This window comes from Geotrypetes seraphini, chromosome 18 (genome assembly GCF_902459505.1).
Source record: "Geotrypetes seraphini chromosome 18, aGeoSer1.1, whole genome shotgun sequence".
In the NCBI taxonomy this organism is placed as follows: Eukaryota; Metazoa; Chordata; class Amphibia; order Gymnophiona; family Dermophiidae; genus Geotrypetes; species Geotrypetes seraphini.
This window is the reverse complement of record NC_047101.1, coordinates 21,782,097-21,806,290: the sequence shown is the minus strand read 5'-3', so window position 1 is coordinate 21,806,290 and position 24,194 is coordinate 21,782,097. Positions and strand designations below refer to the sequence as shown.

The following is a 24,194-nucleotide window of genomic DNA, read 5'->3' as shown; positions in this document are numbered from 1 at the left end:
TAGGCGTGATGTCATCGCGTTGCATCCGCGCATGCACGCATGCCATCCTGACGTTGCTCGTTGCCAGAAGCTTTTCCAAACCCGCTCAAAGTGCCGGGTCTTGAAAAGCCGTCCGGATCCTCAGTCATGTTCTGAGGAAATCCGAACATCTGCTAACCCTAATACCCTAATGGCAACACCGCTGCAGTTAAGAGACAACTGACAACAAAGAGGTAAAGCTTACAAAAATGTTAAATTAAAAGGAAAAAAAGATTGTTACTGTCATATCCCATCCAAGCCAGCAGAGGGTACTGAAACCACTTTTAACCATTGCCAACACTGCTATTGCCTTTCAGCTCTGTTATTGCTTGGGTAATACCTCCCCCACCAAGCAGAAAGAGAGGGCGATGCTGGATGCAGAGTGCAGTGTGCAGAGGAGGACTGAGGACTGATTCACTTCCTCATAGGTAATTTGCAGCTCACACTTAAGGAGGGCATGCTCTGAACTTGCATGCTGTGGATCTTGCTTTGGATGCTTGCTGTGGATCTCTCTCGCCCTCCCCAGTTCCTTATTACAGACCAGAAGAAAATCTTGTGTGTTTTCCTTCTCACCTTCTCGCCTCTGTGTTTATATAGGGCCTGCAACAGCCTTAGCCTCAGGGGGAGATGGCAATGGTGGTCGCTTTCCTAGCATTTTGTGCTCTGCTGGGCTTCCCCTCATTAAAGGCAGCAATGGTGATGCCCGGCAACAACATCTGGAAGCTGACCGAGGTAAGCAGAGCTGGCAGTACCTTCTCAAAGCTGGCACTTGTAGGATATCTAGAGGCAATTTTACACTACTAGGACAGCGACTGAAGGTAAAAGGTCGATACTGGGCAGACTTGCACAGTCTGTATCTGCTTTAAAGGACTATATGGACTAGCCCCTAAATACGTTATGGACCTTTTCTCCTTCTCCACCAACAGACACAAGAGAAGCTCACATTCGAACTTCGTTTCCCCCCCAGTCAGAGGTTATAAACTGAAAAAACACCATGAACACCTTCTCTCATATCACGCAGCATTATGGGGCAAAGACCTAGAACAATTGCTTTCGCCCGCTACCTACAAGGAATTCAGGAAGCACCTAAAAACATACCTGTTCCTGAAATATCTAGACAACTGACCCGTACATCTCTCTCGCCTCAATAACGATTTTCTTAACCTATTACTCACTCTTTTTCACCTCTCTTAACCCTTTCAGGACCAAGGGACATATTTGTCCCATAACTTTAAAATCCTATAAATTTTGATTGGGATAGTCTACAGTTCTAAATTTGATATGTACGGATTCCATATGATACTGCCTTTATGTAAACAAACTGGTTCCGACATTCATTCATTAGCGTCGTTGCCAGATTGACGAGAAGATTCACTTGCCACACTGTCCATAAGCCAGAAGTGTGATTTAAAAAAAAAAAAAAAGATATTTCACAAAAAAAAAAATCAATTTTTTGGCATCTGCAAGCCCTTTTTACCATAAAAATGTCGTCAAAACCACAAAAATTGGCCTACGATCCTTATGGTCCTGAAAGGGTTAAGTTCAATCATTTTGTACCTCCTTTTAATCTTTTGTAAACCGCATAGAACTTCACGGTACTGCGGTATATAAACTGTTATTATTATTAGAATGGGCTGGGGAGAGCTTTAATGGGAACTACAAATTTGGAACAAGAGGACGGTGCTGGGGTTATATATAACCATTCCAAATTAATAGGGAAGAGTATGTAAAATCACCAAGTAACAAAACTCGGATCTTTTCCAGATAAGCCCCGCCACTAATGGAAAAAGTGCATGCACCGAAAGTTAAGCCCCGCCACCTTTTGCCAGCGCACGCAACCTTAACCAGTGAAGTTCTCAGCGCAACGCCCCCCCAACGCGGCGCGATGTGTATAAAGTAAAGTGGGGGGGGGTTCCCCCCCACGCCCCCTGTCGGAGCACCCAAAAAAGATTATAAAAAAGAGGATATGAAACTTAACATTATTAAAAAATAGGATAAACTGTCGACCATTTTTTTAAGGGCTCCGACGGGGGTGTGTGGAGGGGGGAACCCCCCCACTTTACTTTATACACATCGCGCCTCTTTTTTATAATCTTTTTTGGGTGGCGGGGGTTAACTTTTTTGGCGGGGCTTATCTGGAAAACTCATACTCTATAAACAAATGTATCTATAGAACCCCCTACAATTCCACTCAGTACTGCCAAATAATCACTCACAAATAGAGGAAATACACCACCGCAATCGGTGACGGGACTAAATCATGCGAGACAACGGCACGTCGACAACTGAGCGCAAGGTTGACGGCGCGCCGAAGAAAAGCACTATTTTAAAGGGCTCCGACAGGGGGTGTGGGGGGGAACCCCCCCACTTTACTTAACAGACATTGCGCTGCCGTTGTGGGGTGTTTGGGGGGTTGTAACCCCCCACATTATACTTAAAACTGAACTTTTCCCCTAAAAAACAGGCAAAAAGTTTGGTTTCAAGTTTTTTTTAATTTTTATTATGAACCCCATTGTGTAAAACTTTTCTAACAATAGTACCCACATTTAGGAAATTAAATTTGTCAAACAGCGCTGACTTAATTCCTTTTTGAAATGCACCATAAGACAACATAGCTCCACCAATGCATTTGCTCAACCAGGACTGCTGCTTACCCGCTTGGAAAATGCAGGGAAAGTTCCAGAATCACTAACAGGCACAGATTCAACTTGGCGCATGAGATGGCAAAAAAACCAGATACTTAGCTGCCGCTCATCTTATGCCTCTTAAGAACATAAGAATTGACGCTGCTGGGTCAGACCATAGGTCCATCGTGCCCAGCAGTCCACTCCCGCGGCGGCCCTTAAGTCAAAGACCGTTGCCCTAACTGAGATCAGCCCTACCTGCGTACGTTCTGATTCAGCAGGAACTTGTCTAACTTTGTCTTGAATCCCTGGAGGGTGTTTTCCCCTATGACAGCCTCTGGAAGAGCATTCCAGTTTTCCACCACTCTCTGGGTGAAGAACTTCCTTACGTTTGTACGGAATCTATCCCCTTTTAACTTTAGAGCGTGTCCTCTCGTTCTCCCTACCTTGGAGAGGGTGAACAACCTGTCCTTATCTACTAAGTCTATTCCCTTCATTATCTTGAATGTTTCGATCATGTCCCCTCTCAGCCTCCTCTTTTCAAGGGAGAAGAGGCCCAGTTTCTTTAATCTTTCACTGTATGGCAACTCCTCCTGCCTCTTAACCATTTTAGTCGCTCTTCTCTGGACCTTTTCAAGTAGCACCGTGTCCTTCTTCATGTACGGCGACCAGTGCTGGACGCAGTATTCCAGGTAGGGGCCTACCATGATCCCCCAAACAAACATGCACATGCAGGCCCCGGCAGGGAACTTCCTTTTTTCGCTGAGGCTGCTTCAGGAGTCTTGCAAAAGACACATTCAAAGATATCACTGCTAGTGCAATCACTGCCCAATGGCACCGGGGATGAGGCTTTTTCTCCACTTTCTTTTTCTTTTCTGGTTCTCTTCTGCTCCTTTTCCTTCTGTTTCTGTTTTGAATTTAGTGTGTGGTGTATGATTATTTGGCAGTACTGAGTGGAATTGTAGGGGGTTCTATAGATGTATGAGTTTTGTTACTTGGTTATATATAACCCCCATTACCGCTGAATGCTCTGCGCTGCTCCCCGACACTCAAAGGAACTCTATGAGCGTCTGGAGCAGCGCGGAGCATTCTGCGAGGCTCCCTGCGCCAATTACTGTTTTCGCAGTTCAGTAAAAAGGGGGGGGGGGTAAATTAACCTGACACTCTCCTTTTGTTTGTTTTTCCCTATGGTATTATGAAGCCTTCCAGCCCTTGTCTGCCTACTTGTGTCCAGTTTTATTAATTTGTCAGTGTCTATTTCCCCTGTCTGTCTATATTGATTTTAAACCATTGCCTATTGTTTTTACTTTTTGTAAACCACTTTGACTTAACTTTTTTTTGTTAAAAATTGTGGTGTATCAAATAACTCTGTCTAGTTGAACTCCCCAAACCCTAGTTTGCATTTCAAACTTATAACCATTCTGGCCAAAGAAGACTAGAACCCTAGAGGTTTCAGTTCTTCTCAGAACGTTTTCCGGGAAGAGTTAAAATAATATCAGTTTTCCATCAGCTGATATTAAGGAAGTTACGGTTAGGCAAGTTTCAAGTTTCAAGTTTAATTCAATTTTGATTAATCGCTATTTCTTAATTCAAAGCGATGTACATTAAAAATTACATTAAAACATAGTAATACATTAAGAAAAGTTGACTAGACTTAAGACAAAAAATGACAATACTGGAAACATAAGGGAAAGAGCAGGCAAGAAGTTACAATATAAAATAAAGATGGGAATCACATTTAGGGAAGGAACATGAGGAATGGGTGAAGCTTGGTCCTGAAATTGATTTATGATAAAATTAATAGTTAATTTAAGAAGGCATCATTGAATAGAAAGGTTTTCAGGTTACTTTTGAATTTCTCTAAATTGACTTCTTGTCTCAAGTGATAAGGTAAAGAATTCCAGGTTTGGGGAGCAGTGACGGAAAAGATATATTGGCGTCTTGTATTTATAATTTTAAGAGATGGAATTGAAAGTAGATGTTGATCAGTAGATCTTAATGTTCTAATCGCAGTGTAAGGAATTAATGATTTATATATAAAAGACGGAGTTTTGAGAGATAAAGATTTGAAAGTAAGCAAGCTGAGTTTGTAAATGATTCTGTGAGTAACAGGAAGCCAGTGGGCTTCTTTAAGCAGTGGAGTGACATGGTCGAATTTTTTGGCTTTAAAGATAAGCTTGACCGAGGTATTCTGTATAATCTGTAAACGTTTGATTTCTTTTTGAGCTATGCCTTTGAAGAGTGCGTTACAGTAATCTATCCTGGATATATCCTGAGAAGAAGAGAAACAGGAAGCTGAATGCAGTTAAGGTAGAAGTTTCCTAGACACCATGGACCCCAAAATGATAAAATTGACCTAAATATGTACGGTCACAGTACTAAGACCGTCACTAAGTCTAGAAAATACGACCATGTTACACCCCTTTTGATAGATGCACATTGGCTTCCAGTTAATTATCGGATAACGTACAAACTCTGTCTGCTTGTTTTTAAATCTCTTCTTCATAAGACCCCAGCATTCATATTTAAACATTTAATTCCTTATCATTCAAATAGAACTTTGAGGTCTAATGAGCAAAACCTATTAACCATTCCATCACTTAAAATTATTAACACTAGACGTCAATTTATTTTTTCTGTAACTGCTCCTCAAACTTGGAACGATCTTCCCATTTACCTGCGGAATGAGCAGGATTTAGGAAAATTTAAAAGCAACTTGAAAACATTTCTTTTTAAAGATGCTTTTAATATTTAATTAAATAGTTCTTAATTTGGTGATGTTATTTTACTGTGTTATGCTATGTGTTAATTGATTCCCCTAATGTATTTTTCCTTTGTTTTACTTTTCTTTATCAATTGTGTTTCCAACCCTTATCTTACCCTATGTCATAAGTATAAAATATTATGTATTAGTTTTTACCCAATGTTATTATTTAAAGTTTGTTTTGTATTGTATTGTCCTTATTAGACTATATTTAACATGTTCATCGCTTAGAATCGGATTAATCGATTAATCAAGAAAAATAATAAACTTGAAAACTTGAAACTTGAGAGCAGCGCAGAGCATTCAGGGTAAATAAAATGAAAGTACACCATTACACACATGAAATCAATTTAAATCAAAATTAAAAACATTCTTGTTTCAGGATGCTTTTGGACAATAACTGTCCCTTTAAGGACCAAAACGCTTTTTACCCTCACCTATTGTTTTTCCCTCTTAACTGTGCTCTTTTCTTTAAAGAGTGTAGTTCTTGCCCTTTTTCCCCATTTGTGTGACATAAGTTTACATGTCTTGCTATGTGTCTTATTAACCTACCCTGGTCTTGTTTAGTATTTCTAATTTTAATCTGTTTTTATGGAACTTTTTTGCATTGCACACCACCTAGAAATTTGATTAAACGGTATAAAAAATTTTAATAAACTTGAAACTTGATTTAAAGGAATGGGACAGCACATCTAGAAAAGTCAAAGGGCGCACAGCCAAGTCACGCAATAAGAAAGAGCACAGTGGTTCCTATTTTCGTTTACCTTAGGCATGGCCCAATCCATCCCCACCCCCAGTGTTAAAAGCGTATGAGTTCAGAGCTGTTTTAAACTTCCTGTATAAAAGTTCTGTTCAAAGTGTTTAAGGAAGTGTATTTCACAATGTAGGGACTAGAAAGAACATAAGAATTGCCATACTGAAACAAACCAAAGGTCCTTGAAGTCCAGAATGCTGTTTCCAACAGTGGCCAACCCAGGTCCCAAGTACAAGACTAGCGCCCCTCCCCCCCCCTTTTTACAAAACTGCGAAAGAGGTTTTTAGCACCGGCCAGCGCACTGAATGCTCCGTGCTACTCCGATGCTCATAGAGTTCCTAGGAGCGTCGGGAGCAGCGCGGAGCATTGAGTGCGCTGGCCGGCGCTAAAAAATGCTTTTGTGGTTGTGTAAGAGTTGGAGGTAGATCCCAAGCAGTGAAACAGATTTTAGGCTGCTTATCCTAGGAATAAGCAGTGGATTTCCCCAAGTCATCTCAATATTGGCCTATGGGCTTCTCTTTTAGGAAATGAGCCAAACCTTTTTTTAAACCCTGCTAAGCTAACCGATTTCACCACATTCACCACAAATTACACGTTGTGTGAAGAAATATTTTCTCTGGTCTGTTTTAAATCTACTACTTCGTAGCTTCACCGCATGCCCCCTAGTCCTTGGAAAGAGTATGCAAGTGGTTCACATCTACCCTTTCCACTCCACTCAATATTTTATAGACTGATGAATGTGTTAAGTCAAGGTGACAATAAGCGGAAGGAAGCTTTTCAAAACCCAGACAAAACTGTGAATCAAAATAGCTAAATTTTTGAATTGAGAATGGTACCTGCTAGAAACTGAAGAAGGCACAGCCTGGTAGTGAGCTTTGTGGTCCCTAGAAATTGCAGATCTAGCATCAGCTCTGGCAGGATACACATTTCAAATCTGATATATTCTAATCCCAAAATAGAAAATAAAAGTTTTTTTCTATCTTTTGTCTGGTTATTTATTTTTCTATTCATGTGGGTCTCAGGTTTTGGTTTCTATTTCTTTCTCGTAACTCACTCGTCAAGTTCTCCTGCCCATTTGACATTTCATCTTTCTCCAAGCTCACCATCCATCTTCCATCTCTGTGTTTGTATTTTTCCCCATGATCAGCATCTCCATTTATCTGTGTCTCCTATACTTCCACTTCTAGTATTTCCTTTGTCTGGAAAAAGATACATCGATATACTTTTGAATTTCAATGCCCCAAAATTTGGAAAAATCTGCCACTGTGTTTACGTCAACAGGACTCACGTTACTAATTCAGGAAAATATTAAAGACACTTATCTCTTTAATCCTATTATCTGTTGACCATATTTAATGGTTTAGGAATCTTCTAGCCAAGAAAGTACCAGATCACGTACAAATGTGCATTGAACTTATACATCAAGAAACTGCTTAATGGATCAAATGCACATCAGCTAAGTCCTCTAATTAACTCAGTTTAAGGAAAAAACTCAAATAGAAGTAGTAGATGTGAAATGTTTGAAGAATAACGTTTAAATTAATGAATTAAAAAAATTCTAGTCTTTAAGCTTGTTACATTAACGGGTGCTAGAATAGATGTGTCTGTCTGTCTTTCTTTCTTTCTGTCTCTCTCTCTCCTTGGCCGCTTTCTGTCTGTCTATCTTGCTTTCTGTCTCTCTTTGGCCGCTGTCTGTCTGTCTCTCTGGCCCCCTGCCTGTTTATCATTCTTTCTGTCTGTGTCTCTCCCTGGCCTCTTGTCTGTTTGTCTCTCTGTCTCTCTCCCTGGCCCCCTGCCTATCTCTCTCTGGCCCCCCCGAGCAAACCAAGATTTCTGCCTGCCCCCCAGCACACCCCTCCCCCCAAAGCAGCCCCTTTTCCCTCTCCCTCCTCCTCTTCCCTGTGCAACAGTAGCAGCCGGATGCCTCGCAGCAGCTCGAAGGACACCCTCCTGCTGTTGCTCTCACCGCCGCACACGCCGCAAGCTGCCACACGCCGTAAATCGAATACGGCCACGGAGTTACAAATCACGCTGTCAGGGATCACGACATTGTAAGTGCGCATGCATACTTAAGGGTTTTATTTATAGAGGATATATATATATATATTTTTAAAAAATTTTCGATAAAGAAATCATACTCCGGAAAAAGAAGGGAACCTGTGAGGAGTGCTGCCACGCCAATCATGCTGATTTGGGTGGCGTTCTGAGGTCCCTCGAAGTGAAGACGTAAATTGCATGCCAGAATTACAGAGTGCATTTAATGAAGACAACTTGTGGGAATGCATGTGTCCAAAGAGCTGCAGATGATGGTTTTCAAACCTGGTCTGTACCCTGAGAGTGTGCTTGCTTAGGCTTCACGGCACATCGACAATGTAACAAAGAACAAACACATCTTTATTCCCTCTCGAGTGTTGAGGAAGCTGCAATCCTCGGACAGACCCGATCCCCCTTAGAATCAAGCCAACTGGATGCTAACTTTGATCCTCAGATGCACCACTCCACGTTCAAACCATTTCATCACACTAAGCTTGATGTGCAAAATCTTCCCTGGATCAATTTCATTTTTCTAACTTTAAATACTGTATTAACTTAAATAGTTATTTCTTAATTTATTCTTAATTCTAAGTACTTAGCTTTAGTTTTGTGGTCACTCTTAGGGACTGCTTTTGCCAACATGTTTCGTGACAAACGCTTTTTCAAGGCCGGGTCCCTACAAGGAAACACCGCTAAATTAACGGGGCACACATCAAAAACTATTTTTTGTACCATATAAGTATTTTATCACCCACCTAGTAGTGAAACGCCATCAGTCTTGACCACAACTTTATGTAAGTAAAGATGGCGGCGGTTTGGGTAAACTCCCTTTTTAACACCCCACGTAAAGAATCAGCTGAGAGTAATGTGCTGATGTCATCGCTCTTGTTCTCTTACTGATCAACGGAGGTGAAAGTTTTAAACTATCCCTGCCTCACTGGAATGAATAAGACTTCACTCTCAATACACTCTCAATCCTCCCTCTTCTTATAAATTACTATCTTTACATATATCCCACTGAAGCTGCGATGGCATGAGCTCATCAGTGTGCTGAGTTTATAGTTCTCTGCTATAGGGTCCATTATTAGCTTGGCTATGTTCAGGCTGCCCTATAGGAGTTTTAAAAAATTGCTGACGGTGAAGTTTAACTTTTGACTGAGATATTCCTCTTTGTGCTTCTTTTTTCTTTAAAGCGCTCCCGTTTCCTTCCAGGTTTAGTTTTGCCTAACTGGAAGTGCACTGAGTGTTCCTCATTCGCGCAGAGTTATGATTCACTACTCTTTTTAGTTTTTATCCATGTGTTTTTATATCAGGCCTTTTAGGGACCCTGAGGAAGACAACATTGTCGAAACACGGACCGTGTTGGGTCCATAGCTCCCAAAGGTTTGGGTGCTAGATATACAGTATTCCCCCGGTCGTTCGCGGTCCCAGTCATTTGTGGTATTTCCTACCTCGAACCGCCGACAAGGAGAGGACAGCTGGAGAGGCAGGAAAGAGCAGCTGGAGCGCCGGCGAGTGCAGGAAATCACTCGCTGTATGCTGCCACCGCCTCTTCCTGCATTAAGTCGGGCCTTACCAATCAGGAGCTGCTTTGACACGCAGTTCCTGATTGGTAAGGTCCGACTTAGTGCAAGAAGAGGCGGTCGGGGCATCCAGCGAGTGATTTCCAGGACTCGCTGGCGCTCCGGCTGCTCTCTCCTGCTGCCCTCTCCAGTCTCCCCCATGAAAAACCGTATTCACGGTTTTTCAAGATTCGCAGGGGTTCCTGGAACGGAACCCCCGCGAATATCGGGGGAGTACTGTATTTTATGTGGATTATGAACTTGTATATTTTAAAATAAAGCCTGCATCTTGATCATCACCATCTCCACCGAGTTTTTGTTCTCGCTTCTTGCAGTTCTCATCAGTTGCCATCTCCTATGTGTCTCTGTTTCTTTCCCTGTAGGTCAGTGACTTTTCTTGGAGCAATTGTGAGGGAAAGTTCCCTGGGAAAATTCTCAATCTGTCGCTGACTCCTGATCCCATCACTATTCCAGGAGACATAAAGGCGAAGGTTCAAGTTTCTACCTCTGTGCCTCTAACCTCCCCCGTAAAAGTAAGTACAGGGGAATCACAGCATGTGTCAGCATCTGACTGATCCCCCAGATCTTTGTAAAGTTTCTCAGTTTTGGGATCTTCAAACACTCTTGAAGTGTCAGAATTTCGGAATTGGTTTTCCCCTTTTGTGTTTGAGTGACAGGCATGAGCAGAGTGAAGTAGCCAACCAAAGAAATAGCAGAGCTCTTGGGACAGCACTGTTCTCTACATTGCCAGGTTAGTTTAGTGTAAGGATCAATATGCAAAGGTATAGAGCAGGGGTGCCCAAAAGGTCGATCGTGATAGACTCACGTTGCCATCCGTTCTACCTGCTTCCCGACCCTGTAAAGAGGTGCTGAAGCGCCGGGCTGACCAACGTTCCTCACTTGACATCAATTCTGACATCGGAGACGAAGTTCCGGGCCAGCCAAACGCTGCCTGGCTGGCCCGGAACTTCCTCTCCGACGTTAGAATTGACGTCGGGTGGGGAAGGTTGGTCGACCTGGAGCTTCAGTGTCCTCTTTATGGCGATGGCCTGTTCCCTGAAGGCGATGGCGGCGGCGGTGGCTTGGGGGAGGGCAGGGAGACAGACAGAAAGGGGGCATGGAGAGAGAAAAACGGGCAGGGAGACAAAAAGAAAAACAGAGAGAAAAAAAGAAAGGGGAGGAGGACAGGGAGAGAGGAAGAAAAAGTTGGTGGAGGTAATGAGGTTTGGAGGAGAGGAAGCATACAGGAAGCTGAAAGAAGGGAAGAAATATTGGATGCACAGTCAGAAGAAGAAAGTGCAACCAGAAACTCATGAAATCACCAGACAACAAAGGTAGGAAAAATGATTTTATTTTCAATTTAGTGATCAAAATATGTCCATTTAGAGAATTTTTATCTGCTGTTTATATTTTGCACTATGGCCCCCTTTTACTAAACCGCAATAGTGTTTTTTAGCGCAGGGAGCCTATGAGCATCGAGAGCAGCGCAGGGCATTCAGCGCAGCTCCCTGCGCTAAAAACCGCTATTGCGGTTTAGTAAAAAGGGAGGGGGTATATTTGTCTATTTTTTTGTATAGGTGTTACTGAGGTGACATTGCATAAAGTCAGCTGCCTTGACCTCTTTGGAAACCCACAGAATATAAAAGATAATTAACATTTTCTCTGGTACAGTGTGCTTTGTGGTTTTTTACATTTTATTGTTGGTAGATCATTTTGACTTGGTCATTTTAAAAGTAGCTCGCAAGCCCAAAAAGTGTGGGCATCCCTGGTATAGAGAATGACATGGTGACAATATTCATCACTGCTCCTGTCCCCAAGGATAACCATTGGAAACCATCTCCATGTCATTCTTTAGTGTCTATCTCAACCTCAGGCCTTCTATACCAGCACTCTTCAATGCAAGGCTTGAAGGTCAGTGGTTGTGCCCATTCATACTTTGAGTCTTCCCTTTCTCCTTAAAGAATGACCAGGGAATGGTTTCTCGCAGTTAACTGCAGGGATGGGGATGGGGATGAAGTCTATCCCTGTGTCATTCTCTACCTGGTAGAAACCCAAATGGCAGCAACATACAGGAGCTGAGATTGTGATGTCATAATGCCTCATTCCACCAATGCCTAAGAACTAACCTTATCAGTGATGTCACAATGGCTTTATTATCCTAGACTTGGCTGAAATAAGAAGATAAGAATTGCCATATTGGACAGACTGCAGGTCCATCAAGTCCAGTATACTGTTTCCAATAGTGGCCAACCCAGGTCCCATTCTTTAGTGTCTATCTCAGCCTCAGTCCTTCTACACCAGCATTCTTAAATGCAAGGCCTGAGGGTCAGTGGCTGGGCCCATTCATACTCTGATTCTTATTTGAGCCAAGTCGAGGATAATGAAGCCATTGTGACATCACTGATGTGATTGGCTCTTAGGCATTGGTGGAATGAGGCATTATGACATCACAGTATCTTCTCTAGATCCCAGAGACTGTCATTCTTTAGTGTCTATCTCAACCTCAGTCCTTCTACACCAGCATTCTTCAATGCAAGGCCTGTGGGTCAGTGGCTGGGCCCATTCATATTCTGATTCTTATTTGAACCAAGTATAGGCTAATGAAGCCATTGTGACATCATCGGTGTGATTGGCTCTTAGGCATTGGTGGAATGAGGCATTATGACATCACAATATCTGCTCTGGATACCAGAGGCTGTTATTCTTTAGTGTCTATCTCAACCTCAGTCCTTCTACACCAGCATTCTTCAATGCAAGGCTTGAGGGTCAGTGGCTGAACCCATTCATACTCTGATTCTTCCCTCTCTTCTTTTTTTTTTTTTTTTTTAATTCTTTATTGCGACAGTGATTTGTTCCAAGCTTTTCAAAACCTGGACAAAGTGCCTGGTTTTGAAAAGCCGTCTGGACCCCCGGACATGTCCTCAAAAGGAGGACATGTCCAGGGAAATCCACTCTCTCCATTTCACTCATACATGTGTCTGTAATGCTCACAATATTTTACCTTTCAGGTTGCCATAAAGCTGAAGAAGGAAATTGTGACTCTGTGGGTGGAGATTCCCTGTGTGGATAATGTTGGAAGCTGCACTTATGACAACATCTGTAACTACTTGGATATGTTGGTCCCCCCAGGACAGCCATGTCCAGAGCCGCTTAAAAGCTATGGCATCCCTTGTCGCTGCCCCTTCAAAGCAGTAAGTATAAAACCACCCTAGCGGAAACAGAGAAGAGCGAAGTGAAAGTAGCAAATGGGTAGTGAAAATCTGTGTGGGCAGGAAAGCTGATTGATTTTATGGATCTTAAAAAACCAGTTCCGTGTTGTCAAATGCAAAGCACTGAATGGCCCGATTTATGACATGGAATGTTCTTCTTGCTATATCTGGTCAGTCCCGATGCTTGCCCATCTATCCGAACTTAGGGGGGGGGGTCTTTTTACTAAAGGGCGTTTAACCCTAGTGCACGTTAAGCACTTGTAAAAAAACAGTCTTACCGCAAAATGTGTTAAAAGCATTTTGCAATAATTTGCCAATTTGCAATGCGCTAATCCTGTGTTTTAAATAAATATTTTTGGGAGGGCGTGTATCACAATGGGGGAATGGGCGTGGACGTTTTTTCCAGTTAGCGCTTTTGCATTCGCACATGTTACCTGGATAATTCTCACTTAATGCAGGAGCCCTTACTTAGGGTTACCTTATTTTCCAAATGGAAAACCCGGAACCATGGCCCCGCCCCATTCAGGCTGGCCATACCCCGTTCCACCCCCAGGGCCCGCCCCATCCCATCCCCGCCCCCTCGACCTGCACGAGCAACAAGCGACATCGGACGTCATTCGCTCATGCGCTAGTGTGACCCGATGACATTGCGTGCGTGCACGTGACGTCAACGTGATGCCTCTGCGCATGCGCGAATGCCATCCCGATTAGAGAATGACACGGTGACAAAATTCATCACCGTTCCCTTCCCCGCGGATAACCGCGGGAAATAATCCCATGTCATTTTTTAGTGTCTATTTCAACCTCAGTCCTTCTACACCAGCATTCTTCAAAGCAAAGCTTGGGGGTCAGTGGTTGTGGCCATTCATACTCTGATTCTTCCCTCTCTCCTTAAAGAATGACATGAAGATGGTTTACCGCGGTTATGCGCGGGGACGGGAACGGTGATGAATTTTGTCACCGTGTCATTCTCTAATCCCGATGTCGTTCATTGCCAGAAGCTATTCAAAACCCAGACAAAATGCCGGGGTTTGAAAAGACGTCCGAGGAAATCCGAACTTCTGGTAACCCTACCCTTACTGGTAGAAGGCAGTAAGGGCCAGATTTTATAGAAGGCACCTAACTGCATCTAAAGTTTAAGCGCCGGTCTGCGTGGTTGTCAATCAGCTGCTAGGTGCCAGGATTTGTAGGGCCTATCTCGCAGACCTTCTGATGCTATTTTCTACCTAGAACCATGTCTACTTTTCAGGTAGGCATTGCTAGGCATGGGAGGGCACCTTGACTTAGGCACCGTGCGGAATTCTGCGCTCAACTTTTAATTTTGTTTTTTTCAACTAACTTCAGTGGCGTGGGCACTTATCTCGCCATTTAAGCTAATTTACAGGATTTGGGTTTCCTGCGGATTTTACCCCCCTCCTTTACAAAGCTGCGCTGCGTTTTTAACACCGGCCGCCGTGCTAACAGCTCCGACGCTCATAGACCCCCTTCCTTTACAAAGGCACACTAGCGTTTATTGTGCCAGCCGCTGCGGTAACAGCTCAGACGCTTATAGGAATTCTGTGAGCTTCGGAGCTGTTACCATGGCGGGCCGGGACTAAAAACACTAACGTGGCTTTGTAAAGGAGGGAGTTAGTTAGGCATCGCCAGGCGTCCGCTATTAGCGTGCCTTAAGGTGCTCCAGAGTTAATTTTTTGTAGGTCCTCCAACCTAACGGAAAAATTAGCGCAGGACCGGCAAAGGGGGAAAAAAAAAGAGTTCAAAAAGCCCTAAATACTGCCACGTTTAATCTGAGCTTAGCATACAGGAAACTCCTATAGTAAAATGCGTTAAGCTCAGATTTGAATGTGTTTTGGTATAGTAACCAGATGGGGGAGTGCTGGCTCCTAACTCAGGTGGACGTAACAAACTACACCAGGCTTTGCGTGCAGGTTAACTTAGCTTTCGCACACTAAGGGCTCCTTTTACAAAGGCGCGCTAGCACGGTTAACGTGCGCGACTTTTCATCACGCGCTAACCCCCGCGCTGGCCCAAAACTGCCGTCTGCTCAAGAGGAGGCGGTAGCGGCAAGCGCATCCAGCGGTTTAGCACGCGCTATTGCGCGCGTTAAAACGCTAGCGCGGCTTCGTAAAAAGAGCCAACTGTGTATTCAGTGCAGGGAAGTGCGCAGAAGAGTGGAACACCAAGCACAGGATTCCTTAATGCTGGGATTTTCAAGATTCGAGTTTTATTTATTTATTTATTTATTTGAATTGAATACATTTACAATATCATAAAGATATCAAGGAAAAAAAGGTTTCCATACAAATTTTCAATACAACAAACAATACAAAAAAACCCCCAATCCTTTACAAGCCCACAAAATGGGGAAACATATTGCTTATTTACTAACTTAGTTTTAAAGAAAAACAAAGAAATGGGTTGAATTCCCATGAACCCAAATCATTCCCTACTAAATTAGGACATGGACATTCCTAACCTAATTTCTCATCAAAGAATGAAAAAATAAAAATAAAAAAAGAAGTTTTATTTTTTTAATTTTCATATATATATATATATCTTTATTCATTTTAAAATTTTCAATAAGTGTAAAATACAATACAATCACTTTACACTTTAGTATCACTTAATATTTCCATCAAAGTATACTTCACATTCTATATCCCCCCCCCCTTTATACACAACATTAGTTCTTGGACGTAAGAAAATATCAAATATCCCCACCCACCCTCCCTACCCTGGACGCGTGTGACGAATGGGAAAATACTATTCATTCTGCACAATAAGTTGTTAATGGCTTCCAAACATCCTTAAATTTCTAGAAATGCCCCCGCTGTATGGCTAGTGACCTTTCCATTTTAAAACTATGGCATAGTGAATTCCACCAAAAATTATCATTTAATCGATCGCAATTTTTCCAATGTTTCCTAATTTGCTGTATGGCAACCCCTGTCGTTATAAGCAACAATTTATTATTACTAGAAGATATTTGGCTCTTAGCCCTCATTAATGTACCGAAAATCACCGTGTCATATGACAATGCCACCGGGTTTTCCAGTAAATTATTTACTTGGCCCCAAATGGATTTCCAAAAGCTAAGTATCAATGGACAATAGAATCGTAAATGATCCAATGTCCCAGCTTCGAGATGACAGTGCCAGCATCTATTCAACTTAGAGCTATGTAATTTCTGTAAACGAACTGGGGTCCAAAATGCTCTATGTAATAAGAAAAACCAAGTTTGTCTAATAGATGAAGACGCTGTAATTTTAATAAAAATTTGATGCATTCACTTATCTGGACTTCTAAGCGAGTTACAAGTAAAATAAAGGGAGTAAACACCAAAAAGTACAGTCAAAATTTTACAAAATTAAAAAAATAGTCATAAATAAAACCAAAATGACTAACATGACACCAAAGGTATAAGGGTAGAAATACAATTTGAGATAGGAAAGAAGAACAATTAAAGGGAAAAAACGAAAGGTAATGGGGTTGCAGAAGATCTTTGATTATGATGGATAAAACTAAAGTGGAAAAAGCAGAAATTATGGGCTCCTTTTACGAAGGCGTGCTGGCGGTTTAACGCGCGTAATACCGCGTGCTAAACCGCCGGCCGCGCTAGCGGCTACCGCCTCCTCTTGAGCAGGCGGCAGTTTTAGGCCAGCGTGGGGGTTAACGCGTGATAAAATGTCACGTGCGTAAACCCCGCTAGCGCGCCTTCGTTAAAGGAGCCCAATGTGTCGAATGCTTCCTTGAATAGGTGACACTTGAGATGGCCTTTAAAATGGTCAAGGTTTTTTTAATCTCTTAATAGGTGACCCGTCAAAAGTGCGCCGGACAAAGGTGCGCCGACAATCCCGCGGTGAAATTTGTGTGCAGGACAGATGTGTGCTGCCATTTCCTGGGGTTTAAGGGTTTTCTATTTATGCTGTGAGGGGGGGCCACCCCCCCCACTAAACCTACAAGTACTGGGGAGTCAGGTCAATAGCGCGCCGGGACAAAGGCACACGCAGACAATTGAGCGCAGTGTGGAAGGTGCGCGCCGCAGAAAATTACTGTTTTTAGGGCTCCGACGGGGGTGTGTGGGGGGAACCCCCCCACTTTACTTAATAGAAATTGTGCCGCGTTGTGGGGGGTTTGGGGGGTTGTAACCCCCCACATTTTACTGAAAACTTCACCTTTTTCCCTGTTTTTAGGGAAAAAGTTAAGTTTACAGTAAAATGTGGAGGGTTACAACCCCCCAAGCCCCCCACAACGCCGGCGCAATCTCTATTAAGTAAACTGGGGGAGCTCCCCAACAAAAACCCCCGTCGGAGCCCCTAAAAACTGTAATTTTCTTTGGCGCGCGCCTCCGTCTTGCGCTCAGTTGTCGGCGCGCGCCTTTGTCTTTCGCGGGGTTGTCTATAAACCAGTACTGGTGCTCCTGTTGGGGGAGAAAACCCCCCCCCCTACACTGAAAACTCCCGATGACCGAAAAAATGTGAGTTTTCACTGTACTGGGAGGGTTCCCCCCACTAAACACCCCTCCAACGCGAGTGCGAACACTTGTAAGTTTACTGGGGGGTTCCCCATCCACAGCCCCACTCAGAGTGCAAATGGAAAGGCCTTAAAGCCCAGGAAATGGTGGCGGGCATTTATCCTGTGCGCAAATGTTATCGCGGGATTGTTGGTGCGCATTTGTCCGGCACACTTTAGTTACAGTACCTCTTAATAACATAGGCAAAGTATTCCAGAGCTGAGGGGCGACTACGGAGAATATGTCCTGCCTTTTAGTACCTAAATAGTAGCAACATTCCATGCTACTTATCCAGGGCAAGCGGTGGCTTTATGGACTTTGCCTCCAGGAACTTGTCCAAACCTTTTTTAAAACCAGCTACATTAATTGCTCTTACCACATCCTCTGGCACAGCAAAACTACATGCCCAGATTAGCATTCTAAGCCACATGCACAGATATGTATGTGTAGGTTTACCAGATGTCTGGATTTTCCTGGACATGTCGTCCTTTTCGAGAGCTTTTCAAAACTGTGCACTTTGTCTGGGTTTTGAAAAGCTTCCTTCAAAATCGCATCGGGAAGGGGCCTCCGTGCATGCGCGAGCATGATGTCATTTCGTCACGTCCACGCATGAGCGAATGCTGTCTGGGGGGGTGTGACGGGGAGAATTGGGCGGGCCTGGGGGGTGTGGCCATGGGTCCAGATTTTCCTTCGGGGAAATCTGGTACCCCTATGTGTGTGCAGTTCTGACACAGTTTTCTTTTGGGCCAAAACATAGCTGCTGCTAGCACAGACTTGTGTGCACATATGTCTGGTGTGCTCTCCCACGTGTTTTTTTGTTTTTTTTGTTTTTTTTGGGGGGGGTTGCAAATAGCCCATTTGCAGTCTGTTTGTGCACTGCATCGGGGAACATTTTTTTCTTGTATGGGTGTATTAAGAAATCTTGTGCTGAGTTTTAGCAAAGATCCCCTACCACATGATTTTCCATATCAGCTCCTCTGAATGCACGATTTCTGGACTGGGTGGGATGGACAACATAGGAAATTCTGGGGACTGGGGGAGTGGGCAACATAGGAAATTCTATGTAAATGTCAGTCTTTGCTGGGGTGTGCTTGGCGGAATCCATGCAGCACTGGTGGCCCTCGTGTGGAATATCCACATTACACTTCTCTCGTTGTATGAGATCATTAAGGATATGCTTTAGAGTTGCTGGACCCCCTTTGGGTTTTTTTTTAAAGTTTGAATCCAACAGTTTCCTGCTGATTTTTTCTACTCAGCTCATTTGGAGCCAGAACTTGGGATCTGAAGCCATGAGCTTACATTCTCAATTTCAAGGGGGTTTATATCAGTAGCATAGCCAGCCGATTTTGGGCGGGCCTTGAGGAGCTTGGTTGCACCTGCACGAGCGTGCCTTTGAGCCCTTTATGCCCCGCACCTCCGGAGCTATGGCTGTGGTGGGCGGCAACTCGCCTTTCGTCAGAGGCAGAGCACAGGGCTGCACGGAGAGGCGGCGCTGCAGCCTGACTCTAGTGCCACCTTGTCCTTGCACTGTGAGAGAGACTACATAGTAACATATAGTAACATAGTAGATGACGGCAGATAAAGACCCGAATGGTCCATCCAGTCTGCCCAACCTGATTCAATTTAAATTTTATTTTATTTTATTTTTTTTTTTAATTTTAATTTTTCTTCTTAGCTATTTCTGGGCAAGAATCCAAAGCTTTACCCTGTACTGTGCTTGGGTTCCAACTACCTAAATCTCTGTTAAGACTTACTCCAGCCCATCTACACCCTCCCAGCCATTGAAGCCCTCCCATGCCCATCCTCCACCAAATGGTCATACACAGACACAGACCGTGCAAGTCTGCCCAGTAACTGGCCTAGTTCAATATTTAATATTATTTTCTAATTCTAAATCTTCTGTGTTCATCCTAGGTAAGCTTGAGTCGATATAGGGTGGGTAGGGGCCCACCCATAGCTATGCAACTGGTTTATATATCCTCTTCTGAGCCAGGGTGCCTTCTAGAACACTGCAGTCACGACCACTAGATGTCATCTTTAAGCAATTCTTTCTGTCTGTTGATTCGGAGTGAGGAGTCCATGTCCCCACCTGAAGAAGCTCATCCCTGCAAAATTTGAGTCGGGGGGCTGGGAGCATTGAGACAGTGATATGTAATCACATTTTAATGCTGGTAAAAGGGAAGGAATACCAGCAGGGTTGCCTGAATAAATCTTCACCACCGTGGATACACAGATAAGTGGTTGTTTGATGTTCTGTTATCCTATATAATCAATACAGGTGGTAGAAGACTGGGTGTGGCACCGATGGTCTCCATGGCAACCAACGCTATGAGTTCTCTTATGATTTTCATTTGAGTTAGTGCTATTTGGTTTGGTTGTGGGTCTGAGCCTATCACACATGGTGATTATAGTTTGAACATATACAGTATATTGGATTGCCAGAATTAATCATCTGAGTTTCCCAGATATTTGCTAGTTAATCCGTAAGCAATAACCACGATTCCCTCCCTGTGAGCGCTTCCTCTTGGCAGGGCCATGCACAAAACCACTGGGTCAACCTGTACTCTTTGCTGCTGTTATTTTAAACCAGATGTCATGACTTTCTTTGTTTTCAACCCTTCAGGGTGTCTACTCCGTGCCAGAGAGTAGCTTCTACATTCCTGGAGTGTCTTTGCCGTCCTGGGCTGCCAACGGCAACTATTGGATGATGTTCATCCTGAGCAGCGGCGATCAGGAGGTTACCTGTGCCAAGATATATTTCTCCCTCAAGTCGAATTCCGTCTAGCACTGGTGGCAATAGAAGACAAGAGGAGACGTGGCGAGCGCAGCTGATCCGGGAGCATTCACTTCACCATCACAAGCAATATTTCTATTCTTCCACTTGTACATGCAATCAATATCACTGTAATGTTTCTTGTGTCCAGCGGCAAATCTTATTTTCAGTCTGAACTGGACCCATTGATATTCACTACTGAGCTGGTGTCATATAATGCCGTCTCCTTCCCTGCTTTCTCCATGAAGGTGGTTTCTGGTGCCCTGCTCTTTGTGACATCCAGTCCATTGATAAAGAACAAAGAGGCAGACCTGGGATTATAAACATTTACTATAAAAACTTTCCATATGAACCGCAAAACAGAATTGCACAGGTGCTTGACCAGTCAGCCTTATTTCTCACAATGGTTACTAGAAGACTGGACAGACCCTGAAATCTTCCATTTCAGTATTAGGGGGTGTGTTCAGAGTGCAGGTACTCCTGCTTAGTTTCTGAAGTGTTAATGATGTCGGCCTACATTTCGTCGGCTTGCTAGGCACCGGTAGCCCCGATTCTGGACGTGGCACCTGGCCATGATTGACATGGGGCAGATGCACGTATTCTAGGCACTTGCCACGGCAGGCGCTGCGTGAAGAATCAGCCCCTTAGTGACTAGCTGGCCACAATGCTTGATATAGCTGACTATCCACAAAATTTAAAACGCTGGTTGGCTAAAGTTAGTGGCCAAATTTGGCCGCTTGTGTAGCTGGTCTGTCTTGGGCTGCTATGAAATTAGCTGGCTGGCCAAGACACACTATCGATTTAGCCGGTGAAAGATAGACTGGATATTCAATGTCAGTCACTGGAAACAGTCTGGCGTTTGAATATACGGGCTCAGCGCCGACTGCAAGAGTCAGCCCGGCTAACTCCTGTGGTCTGACTATTCAGGCCCATAACATTTAGAACAGAAAAATATTTTCAAAGATCTCCTTACCAATTGAGCTCTCTGCCAAGATATTGGGAGTCCTTTTTGATTCCTCTCTTTCCCTTAATGACCAAATAAATCCCTTGGTCATGAAAAGCTTCTTTAGTTTGCGAATGCTGAGGAAGGTTAGACATCTTTTTCATCACCGTCATTTTTTTATCTTAGTTTAATCAATTATATTATGTAATGTAATTGTAATGTAATTTATTTCTTATATACCGCTACATCCGTTAGGTTCTAAGCGGTTTATAGAAAATATACATTAAGATTAGAAATAAGAAAGGTACTTGAAAAATTCCCTTACTGTCCCAAAGGCTCACAATCTAACTAAAGTACCTGGAGGATAATAGAGAAGTGAAAAGTAGAGTTAGAGGAAAAATAAAAATAAAATAAACATTTTAACAAGACAGCATTGATCTAAATACTTTGGAAGGTAGAAGAGAGGAGAGAAAGGAATAGAAGCAGAAGGGGGAGCCGTTGAACAGTAGAATTCTGGAGAAATTTAAATGATAGAAATAGAACAAAACAAAGACAAAAGGCAAAACAATAGATAAGATTAAAGATAAATCATAAGCTGGAAAGAAAAATAAAATAAAACTTTGTCTTCAATCCACGGTTTCAGCGTCAGTGATGAAGTGGAGCAAGTAAGTTTAGGAGGAGCGATTGACGTTTCCAGAAAGGGCTTCTTTATTATCTCGTCTTGATTACTGTAACGCTATCTACCTCGGCATTACAAAAATTTGTCTTCATAGATTACAATTAATTCAGAATACTGCTTCGAAACTGATCTTTGGAAAATGTAAATTTGACCATGTGACCCCTTTGCTTCAGAGTCTTCATTGGTTCCCAGTTTATTTTAGAATTCAATTTAAATGCGCTTGTATTTCTTTTAAAATTCTACATGGTATCTTTAATCCTCTTATTCCTTTATTTTGGAATGTTTACCGATTCTCCTTTGCAAGAGGTAGCCAACAATTTAAACTTTCCCTTCCTTCTAAAAAGAGGGATTAAAGGAGTCAAGATCTTCAGTCAATCTTTGGTCTTTAAACTCTTTCAACTCTGGAATGATCTCCCCTTTTTTTTAAGGAGTTCCAGTTCATTTAAATGTTTCCGTAAATCTTTAAAAACTACTCTATTTGGCAAACATTTTGAAAATTATTTCTTTTGAAATTTTGCTATTATCTTCTATTTATCATTTGTAAATCAGTCCCCGTTTATTTAATTGCTGTAAACCGAGTCGAGCCTTCTCAGAATGATGACTCGGTATACAAAGTTAAGCTTTAGTTTAGTTTAAGTTCCCAAGTGAAACGTGTGTGTTGGGTGTCGGCCTACTCCATGAAGGTTCTAATCGGTAAACTTGCAGTTTCTGCATAAGAGATTAGAAACATAGAAAAAGACGGCAGAAAAGGGCTATAGCCCACCAAGTCTGCCCATTCCAAATACCCACCCTCTGGTTTCACTCCCCTAGGGATCCCCTGTGAATATCCCATCTTCTCTTAAAGTCCGACACGCTGTTGGCCTCAATCACCTGCAGTGGGAGTTTGTTCCAATGATCCACCACTCTTTCAGTGAAGAAGTATTTTCTGGAGTCGCTATGGAACTTCCCTCCCCTGATTTTTAGCGGATGCCCCCTGGTGGTCGAGGGTCCCATGAGGTAGAAGATATCTTCTTCCGACTCGATACGGCCCGTGATGTACTTAAATGTTTCAATCATATCACCCCTCTCTCTTCGTTCCTCAAGTGAGTACAGCCTCAGTTTATTCAGTCTTTCTTCATACGTGAGATCCTTGAGCCCCCAGACCATCTTTGTGGCCATTCGCTGAACCGACTCGATTCTCTGCACATCCTTCCGGTAGTGTGGTCTCCAGAATTGAACGCAATACTCCAAGTGAGGCCTCACCATGGACCTGTACAGCGGCATCATAACTTCAGGTCTCCTGCTGACAAAACCTCTACGAATACAACCCATCATTTGCCTTGCCTTGGAGGTAGCTTTCTCCACTTGATTTGCAACCTTCATGTCATCACTAATGATCACCCCTAGATCACGTTCCGTCGTGGTCCTGGCCAAGGTCTCACCATTTAGTATGTAAGTTCTGTGCGGGTTTTTCTTACCCAGGTGCATTACCTTACACTTTTTAGCATTGAAGCCTAGTTGCCATGTTGCCGACCACCGTTCAAGCAGTAGTAGATCTTGCGTCATATTATCAGGTAAAATGCTTTTACCTACTATGGAAGGAGCTTCAGATCTAAAAATGGGCCAAGTTCTGGAATAGGGCCAGGATGGGAACAGCAGTGGCACTGGAGGTTAGAAACTAAAAATAGTGAGAACATGAGCCAGAATAACAAAGAATACCTAGTACAGGTCTTTAGAGACATGTCCGTGCATACGTCTAAAAGCAATTATTCCTCACCTTTTATGAGCCTTCAACTGTAATTATTTGTTCTGCAAATCATGCGTTCATTTTAGAAAATTTTAGCTTTATGGCTTTTTTTGCACTGAGATTTTGGGTAATTCAATGTGCAGCTGTAACCAGACTTAAAATTTCTTAACTTTTAATAAACCTTTTTTTACTTTTAACTTCTGTGTGGTAAGTTTGATATTTTTGGATTCTCTTTGGGATTGAAATTCAGAGGGATTTAACCAGGCCAGAGAGGTTCTGGCTCGCTTAAATTGCCTATCGGTGGACAAGCAATGATATTTAGTGGTATTAAACCAAGCAGTGCTACTGAAAATTGGCTCTGACCTGCTCCCAAAAAGTGGGCCAGTCAGGAATGGTGCTGGAGAGCAGTCGGGGCCCACATCAGATATGTGAGTGAATTTATGAAAGCGCCACAAAGGAGTAAGGAAGGGGTAAGCTGCGCTCCTGCCCCCAAAACCTCCCACTGAACCACCAGGTATGCAGGTACGCCCAGAGAGACCTACCTACACATTGGGGGAGGGGGGGGGCAGAGGTTACCAGATGTTTGGATATACCC

The 24,194-nt window shown here is 43.1% G+C and overlaps 1 protein-coding gene across 1 annotated transcript; it reads left to right on the top strand.

Annotated features, from left to right (window-relative positions):
• The first annotated feature begins 341 nt into the window (after nucleotides 1-341).
• GM2A (GM2 ganglioside activator) lies at nucleotides 342-21,518 on the top strand. The gene is made up of 5 exons (XM_033927719.1): nucleotides 342-446; nucleotides 616-750; nucleotides 10,140-10,289; nucleotides 12,765-12,947; nucleotides 20,102-21,518. Exons 2-5 carry the CDS (start codon nucleotides 646-648, stop codon nucleotides 20,261-20,263), a joined length of 600 nt encoding a protein of 199 aa, XP_033783610.1. The 5' UTR covers nucleotides 342-446; nucleotides 616-645; the 3' UTR covers nucleotides 20,264-21,518.
• The last annotated feature ends 2,676 nt before the right edge of the window (nucleotides 21,519-24,194 follow it).

Excerpts from the sequence above, each read along its gene's own strand:
- GM2A (XM_033927719.1), top strand. The coding sequence starts at position 646 with ATGGCAATGGTGGTCGCTTTCCTAGCATTTTGTGCTCTGCTGGGCTTC. Across the intron at positions 10,290-12,764 it reads CTCTAACCTCCCCCGTAAAA|GTTGCCATAAAGCTGAAGAA; the intron begins GTAAGTACAGGG and ends TTTACCTTTCAG. Across the intron at positions 12,948-20,101 it reads GTCGCTGCCCCTTCAAAGCA|GGTGTCTACTCCGTGCCAGA; the intron begins GTAAGTATAAAA and ends TCAACCCTTCAG.